Below are 8,215 nucleotides of genomic sequence, written 5' to 3' on the forward strand. Positions count from 1 at the left end.
TTGTTGTCGATGTCGGAGGACCGGTTGTTGGTCATTGTCGGTGATTGGAGGGCTAGGAATAGTGTGGGAGGAAAGGAGGCAGTGGCATTGAGGGGCATGCTTGAGGAGCGTCAGCATTCCCCTTTCGTCTTCGACATTTCCCTTTTGGCATTCGTCATTTCCCTTTTGGCATTCGTCATTTCCCTTCTGGCATTCGTCATTTGCTCTTGCTTTTTGCTTGTTTTTGATTCACGCATAGCACGGCGAGATACCCTTTCCGCATCGGTTTGCTTGGAGCAGGGTCAGGATGATTTGGTTTGTTTTTGATTCATTGTATTGATTGCAGGATGGCGTTACTCTTCAGGTAGCAAGAACGGTAGCAGAAATTGACAAAGTATATGTACCTCCTTTCACTTCTTTTGGTAAAATATTGTGACAATGGCATATGCTCACGATGCTCAAACATCGTCAGAACACCAACTTACCTTTGACGGACAACTACCACGATATCGGTCAGACAAGCGCAGGATGCCAACTTGTTGCCACCAGCCGTTCATATCCAAATCTTGGACGATATCGAAATGGAGACAACATGCCATAGACCGGCACAAGCGCAAGGCGCACGGAACGGTCGCGGCAGGAATTATCGCCCAAGGTACCCTCGTGGACGTGTCAGTCCCATGCCGCAGGGTCGGGCAGGTGGTCCCGGATTGCCTGGCTTGGGCGGCCTTCGGCATTGTGGAAGAACAGCTAACTCTCCACCAACTGTTCGCACTTATTGCAGCAGCGACTGGTACCTTAGGCAATCAACCAATTCCGGCAACGTCTGATCACTCTTCCCGTGGTTTGGTCATGAAACGAGGCCAAGGGGTGACCGTTCATCACCAGCCAGCGTAAGCGCCCAGAGCTTGTTGTTAGGCGTAGGACCTGTGCAGGCGGAGCGTCAAAGGAAATGCGAAAGTGTGAGTCTGTCCAGGGTTTTGCCATGAGCGGCAGCCGCTAAGGGCTGGGGCATCGGAGCCGGGGTGGAAGAGGACGGGGGCGGAGAGAAGCAATTTGAACCACCGAGCCTGCTCCACACCTCCCTCTATGGCGTATCCCAACTTCACTCGGGCAATTTCTGGGGCCAAATGAGATCGCGGTTAGTGCCTTCTCCTCGTAGGAGTTGCTATGCAAATACGAGTCCCAGCTGGTGATGGTCTCGATCTTGTCAACTTTGTTCGAACAGGCGTAAGCCACACCGGAAAAGGTTGTTGATGAGGAAGAGGGTGAGGTAGGTGTTTGTGGCAGGGAGAATTGAAGGTGGGGGAGGAAGGGTTAGCTGGTGGGCGACGAACGTATCCCGGGAGGGTTGGATAACAAGAGTTGTTGCCCTGTTTCTTCCATATTACCGACAAGTTGTTTGTCTCGTTCGTATGTACAGGTATCGAATGACGAATATGGAACAAGAGATCTGGCCCACTCCCACTTCCCAGTGTATCTCACATGCTAGAGGTATCCTACAATACTCCAACGCATCAAAACAACCCCTTATTCCTCTCCAGAAACTCATCCATCGTCGTCAACTGCCCCAACAACCCCAACTCCCTGGTCGCCTCAACACCATACGTCGTATCAAACTCATTCGCCCACCTCTGACTGATAGCAATCGGATACGTATCAGTCATCGTCATCACCTCCCCACTAACCTGCTCCTCTTCCGCATACAACACCCTAACCTCCTCCCCCAACACCCTCGCCATCTTCCTCGCCAGTTCCCCCACCGTCACAGCCTCCACCGCCAAATCAACCCCCCTATTCCTATACTTCTTCCCATCTTCATCCTCAACAACAGCCCTCACAACAACCCCCACATCCTCCGCATCCACCCACGCCACCTTCGCCCCCCTCCTCCACGCCGTCCTAATAGTCCTGACCTCCTCCCCCTCCCTAAACCCAAGATAACTCCACCCCACCATCCTCAGCGTCAAACTATGCAAGAACCAGCCCGGCCTGACGACCGTCCAGCTCTCGAACCCCGCCTCTTTGACTAGCTGCTCAATCTCGGCTTTAGTCCGCCAGTACGACCCCATGGGGTACCACTCCCCGTTTGTTCCCCAACCTGAGAACTCCGCGCGGCGATCGGTTCCCAAGGCGGTGCTGACGATGAAGGACTTTAGGGAGGGGCATTGGCGGGCGGCGGTGATGACGTTTTGTACGTAGGACAGGTCAAGGGCGAAGTCATCGGATAGGATGGGCGGGAAGAAGATGGTGGTGGGTTGGAAGGCGGTGAATGCTGAGAGGAGGGTGGCGGGGGAGGAGTAGTCGGCTACGAGGAGGGGGATTCCGGAGGAGTGGGAGGAGAGGGCGAGGGAGGCGGGCGAGGTGGGGTTGCGGACGAGGGCGGCGAGGTGGAAGTTGGCGCGGTGTTTGGAGGAGAGGAGGGCGTGGACGGTGCCGCGGCCTTGGTTGCCGGTTGCGCCGAGGATGACGATTCGTTGGTGTTGAGCTTGACTTTGGGTGGTGACCGAGGAGGTGGGGAGCTCTAGGTCGGGCGGCTCCAGGGGGGAGGAGGGAGCGAGGATGGGGGAGGAACCCATTGGGGGAGAGGAGGAGGGCATGAGGGGGGAAGAGGCCATGGAAGGCGAGGAAGGTGGCTCGGCGGTTGAGCCGAAGGAGGCGGATGGGTTGAAGGGCGCTGCCTCGGACGGCAGGTCCAAGGAGGAAGAAGACGAACGCTCGGGGTGAGAAGCCATGGTGGTTATTGTGGCTGTTGAGGATCGGAGAATAGGACCGGATGTATGCTTTCCCTTGGACAGAGTCTTTGTCAAGAACCTGAAAGCTCACAAACTGATGACTCGACTTACTGCATGACAGACAAGTCCTTCAATGCCATCTTTATAGCAACACCAAGGCCGAACTTCTTCGGTCCTCTATTGCCGTATCGAACCTTCCCTCCAAATACGAACCAACATCGCCATCACATTCTCACCACCTCCACCTGCCTTCCATGACCCGTCGGCAGCCGTCTAGCTCCTCGGCATCACCTTTTCCCAGCTTTGTGTTGATATCACATTCCTCAAAGGTGACGACCCATGGGGGCAAACAACCACGTTCGACCCAGACTTCCGTCCACCCAGTCGATCCAACCAACCGCATCAAAATCCTCGCGAAAGCTCGCAAAAGCAACGCCACACTTCTCCCTTCCCTCGTCTCTTTCTCCCGAATTGGAAGGCACTCGCACGTGGGTTACAGCCAAGCTGTCACTTCAGCAGACATGATTGCAACCCCAAACTCCATCGGCGCCTGCGGCTGACCTACCGACCAAATCTGCATCACACTTCATGCCAATAGCCGCTCGTCGATCTATGTGTATGACATCCTTGCCCACCCTCCCTGCGCCGGCAGCAGCGCCGGCACCAACGCCGCCACCGGGCCCCACGTGGTTTTGCGAACTTGACATGTCGGTTTCGGTCCCGAGTCATTTTTGGCTGAGATAGAACACTCTCGGGCCGGAAACGTGGAGTTCTTACCGGCTTAACCGCCGGGCTGCACGTGTTCGTCACGTTCCAAGGTGAGACATTGGTGATGACGACAAGAGACCTGAGAGCTGAAGAACTGAGAAGCATGACCGGGCAGAGCTGCAAAGCCTGCAATTTACAAGCCACTGTCACGTATAGTCTGGACTCTGTGGATTGCTGACAAAGAAGGATTTGGAGAGCAGCGGAAAATTGGTGTGTGACGTTGTTTTATCAAAGGGATATTTTGTGCTTAGAGGTCGACAGTTTGTGCTTAGAGGTATCCATTTCTTCGGGGCCTGGGAGAACGATGGAAGAAGCCGGGCATCTTCGATTCGAGTGGAATAAGCAAGGAAAATAAGCAACGAGAGGAATGTAAGAGAAGAAGAAAGGAAAGAAGAAAAAGAAGCAAGGACGTTGTGACGTACTTCGGGATGATGGGCCGCACCAAGCACAAAAGGGTTTCGTTGGTGATCTTACCAATACACTTCTAAGCCGGCACATCCACCCGGGAGTGTCTTGATGAAAGGCAGCTCCCTCTGTGCCCAGATAGGCTTGTCAGCCTCAGCCTTCTCACTACCTACCCTTGTAAGACATCTTTCTTATCGCCCAGCAAATGCATTGAAACCACTGCAGTGAGATTAAACTTGATCCACTGAAAGCGAGAATGATAATTCTTGATTGCATTCGCTGTCATATCAGCGACGCTGGATAAGTAAACGAAACGCACACATACTGGTAGTAGATGCCTGTCCCGATCATCTCAGCGATCAGGGACTGTGAATGCTTCGAATCATCGACAAACAGAACCCCTGACAAGATCCGATCCCATGCCATAAGAACCCACTCCCTTGCATGTGCCTTGTAGCCCTTTGGAATCCAGAACGCCGAAACAGATATAAAAGCAGAAAACTCATCGCTGGTGTCGTGGCACGTGGCCAGACAAACGATACCCAAACAGAAAACAACAACGCCGTGGTATATATGCAATCACTTCCTCCTCTTCCAACTCTCTTCGTCGCGCAAACATGGCTACCATCACCACATGTTTCCTCGCCCCTTTAGACCTCGCAACAGCCCTTCCACTTACCCCTACTGAGCCTCAGCCTCAACCGCCTCAGCGACTTGATCCCACCACCCGCCATGCGCCCCTCTATCGACCTCCCCGACCCTCCCAAGCATGTCCACTAAATCCCTCACCTTATCCACAAACTCGGCTAGCCCCAGACCTGCAAGCTTCTCTCCAGCGGTACTGGTAGCCTTGACATTCTCCGACGCCGACGCCGATGCCGCTAGTCTTTGCGAGACATAGGCCCTCAGCCTGCTAAGCAGTAGGCGAAGGACAGGATCGCTAGGCTCGCGGTTTTCGATCGTGATGGAAGCGGCGGAGAGGACGAGCTTGGTAACAAAGGCGCGTAGGTGGATCTTGGTGGCAGCAGGCATGGAGCGACCTGCTTCGAGAGCTGTGAGGATGCCGTCGACTGTTTGCTCGGTGGGAATTGGGTCGGAGGAAGACTCGCTGCGCTCGAGGACGGCAAGGATGCGTTGGGATTCGGTACGCCAGGGACCGCGGACGTCCCGCTTGAGCAAGTTTTTGCATTGAAGGAGGATGGCGCCTGTGGTAATGATCCTCTTGGTAACGCGGCCTGCTTCCACGACGCGCTTGTGGTCTAAGCGCAGCATTTCCGGCATTTCGTCGATCCCTAGAGGATGGGGCTGGGTGAAGAGGTCTACAAGCATTTGGTTGTAGATCTTGTTGGCAGTTGGGCGAGAACGAGGAATGTCAACACCTTCGGGGTCGCGGCGGCTAACTTCGCCCATCAGCTTCTCACGTGCGGTGCGCCAGGCGGCTTTGGCGGCGGAGAGATCGTAGCGTCCGGCTTCGATATCGGCGGCGAAGGCTTTGGCTTCGTAGGAGGGCGCCTGCTCGATGAGTTGGGGCGCGGCTTGTTGGAGGAGGTAGTTGGCGTAGTCACTAAGCATGACGTCGATGAAGGCATTCAATGCCTCCAGACGGTCAACGTACGTGCCTTGGACGAGCTTTTCTTCGGCGAGAATCTTGACTTCGTCGTCGCGGACAGGCGCACAGAGCTTGGGCAGGAGTGTTCCCATGGCTTGGAAGAGTTTCTCGTAGGAGAAGTTGCCCATAGCGAACTGACGCTGGGCCATTTCCGTATCAAGAAGCTCGCCGATCAGTGTGTGCATAGGGTTGCCGGGGCGAACCAGCCTTTGGAGCTTCTCGCGGACCATATCGGCGACTCGTAACAGAAGCGCGAAGTGTACTTCCTGGTTGTCCGCCTGCATCGTTGCCCGCATCTCTTGAAAGAGGGGTGCGAGCAGATGAGCTTGTTGCTCGTGGTATTCGCTGGGCTCGGTACGGAAGTCCCTGTTGATGGCCAGCTCATGCACAACCACCCTGTTTTCTGGCAAGAGACTCTTGGTGTGTGGTAGCACGACGCTGATCTTGAAGGTCTCGCCCTTCCTGGCGGGGGTCGAGGGAGGCGTAGGAGTCTGTGTCTGTTGACCCTGGTTGATGTCACGGTCGTCACCGAGCACGCCCATGGCTGTCTCTGATTCTGACTGCTCTGCCACACGGGGCTTCATATCACCGCGAGGCTTCTTGACTCTAGCCTTGCGGGCCGCCCTGACGGCTTCAGTTACCAGCTGCTTGCCACGGACGGGTCCGGCGAGTCTCTTGATGCGCACCAACAGTAGCAGCTGGTTTTCCCGGATGCTTTCACTGTACACCTGATCAACAGACCCGTCTGTGCTGTCTTTGACGGACTCCCAGATCGCATCGAGCTCGACGAACTGCATGACCATGAGCTCAACCAGGGAGCTAGAATCACGGGCTTTCCATGCAATGAAAGCATTGTAGAAAGTAGCGTACACCTCGGGGAACGACTCCAACAGGGCCGGAGGCGGAGTATAGTTATTAAACGCGGTCAATCGGCCTAGAATGTTCTCAAACGAGATTAGTAGGTCACCAGCCTTGCCAACGAGTTCCTGCGACTGAGGGTTAGCCAGATCATCACGAGGGATTGGTTTCGCCAGGGCGGACCCAACCTGCTCTGGCTCTCCGGTACCCTCCTTATTGCTAAGCACCTGGGACGGGTGGCCGAGAATGAGGAAGGCGCTCAAAAACGAGCGGACTGCCGTCATCTCTTCCACTGACCCAGGCGCACCCTCGTTGAGCCCGCAAATGCGAAGCACTCGAGAGGTCGCCACCAAAACGTTGTCCTGCGACAGCAAGCTGGTAACCGCATCGAAAGACGTCTCCCTAACCACGTCAATGGTCAAGCCTAGCGCGCTGAACTCGGCTACGGCCCGTTTGCGACTCATGGACTTCCACCACCACTGGATCCTACTGGCGGCAGCATCCGGCCTCATAGGACTCGACTCGCGCTCCTTGACTTCCTTGACCTCGGGCATGACCTCGACCAAGGTAGGCTTCCTCGCTACAAGGCTCTGACCACGCTCCCTGCACCTGACTTTGGCTGCGTTCCGGTTCCGGAGTTCTTCCCTTCTCCTTTCGGCTTCGGCAAGGCGTTCCTCCATCTGCATCTTCAGTTTTTTGTTCTCCTGCTCGCGCTTCTCCTTCATTGTCTCTGCGATCTGCTTGGCTCTCTTGACCTCCTCGGCACAGGCGGCAGCGATCTCGGCCAAGTTGCGTTCGCGAGCCATGGCAGCCGCAATGGCTCTCTCTTCGCTTTGGGTGATGTCCTTGACGGCAGCCTTGGCCTTGGCGGCTCGAATGCGAACTTTCTCGGCATGGGCGGCGCGGTCGGCCAGTCGGGCCTTTCGGTCTTCGAGGATAGAAGCGCGGCGCAAGTGTTGGGCGACATACTTGCTCTGGGGACCGATGTCGCGACCGCAGCCATGAGAAGAGCGGGAATGGGCGGAGGAGATGCTATTGCGACGCGACGAAGCTGCACTGTCTTTGCGGCGGGTCTGGTTCGTGGGCCGGATGAAGAGGCGGGCGGCAATGTGCGGGGGTGGTGTGACAGCAGCCGAATCGATGTCGCCGTCGACCTGCTGGCTCACTATCTGCTCTTCAGGGGGCGGGAGAGAAAGATCGGTGGTCTGGTCGGGCGTGGTTGGCGATGGGGGGCCGATGGATTCTTCGAGGTTCCGAGCGGGCTCGGTCAAGCTATCCGACGGTCGTCGCATTGTGTGTATCGGTGTTGTCGAGGGTATCAAAAAATGCGATCGCTGGTGCTCGTAAGCGTCTCCAAGTAATTGTCGTGGGTGGTTGTTTACTCTGAAGATGGACTGAAGATAGCGTAATGACGGCGCGAGCGATAAGATAACGCAGTAAGCTCGACAGCGATGATGGTCTGGGCGGTGACAGATGGGCGTCTGGGGAATAGCTAGCGGATCGGCAGCGTCGCGTAATGCTGGGTTTGGGTGATTGATGGAATCGAGTTGGCAATGTTCGTTCGGGGAAGTAGATATGATATCAGATGTCGAGTCGAAGATAGAAAGTGTTGTTGTTGGACTTGAAGAAGCTGGACTGGATGGAAGGGAAACGAATGGGTTGGATGTCTGAGGTGACAAAGACAATTACGCACTAGACGAGCTGGTTGGAGGGTTGATTGATGGCGGCGGGATGGTCGGATGGCAAGTGATCAAGCATAAATCGTAAAGATGATGAGATGATGCTTGTACCGTACAACCTGTCGTGACCTGGTAACTGTACTTTGTATACCAGTCGTCGCCAGTGTTGTCGGTTGCCGGAT

General features: G+C 55.5%; 2 protein-coding genes across 2 annotated transcripts; both read right to left on the reverse strand.

Annotated features, from left to right (window-relative positions):
• Nucleotides 1-307: 307 nt before the first annotated feature.
• B0H65DRAFT_507475 (uncharacterized protein) lies at nucleotides 308-2,714 on the reverse strand (the record flags this gene model as incomplete). The annotated part of the gene is made up of 2 exons (XM_062828140.1): nucleotides 308-337; nucleotides 1,668-2,714. The coding sequence occupies 2 exons, from the start codon at nucleotides 2,712-2,714 to the stop codon at nucleotides 308-310; spliced, it is 1,077 nt and encodes a 358-aa protein (XP_062682435.1).
• Nucleotides 2,715-4,554: 1,840 nt separating this feature from the next.
• Nucleotides 4,555-7,929, reverse strand: B0H65DRAFT_147348 (T-complex protein 11-domain-containing protein). Its single transcript, XM_062821022.1, has one exon. The coding sequence runs from the start codon at nucleotides 7,644-7,646 to the stop codon at nucleotides 4,569-4,571; it is 3,078 nt and encodes a 1,025-aa protein (XP_062682436.1). The 5' UTR covers nucleotides 7,647-7,929; the 3' UTR covers nucleotides 4,555-4,568.
• Nucleotides 7,930-8,215: the final 286 nt, after the last annotated feature.

Source organism: Neurospora tetraspora (assembly GCF_033439725.1).
Source record: "Neurospora tetraspora strain CBS 560.94 chromosome Unknown B0H65scaffold_3, whole genome shotgun sequence".
Taxonomy (NCBI): Eukaryota; Fungi; Ascomycota; class Sordariomycetes; order Sordariales; family Sordariaceae; genus Neurospora; species Neurospora tetraspora.

What these genes read in the sequence shown, in the direction of transcription:
- B0H65DRAFT_147348 (XM_062821022.1), bottom strand. Translation starts at nt 7,646, where the DNA reads ATGCGACGACCGTCGGATAGCTTGACCGAGCCCGCTCGGAACCTCGAA.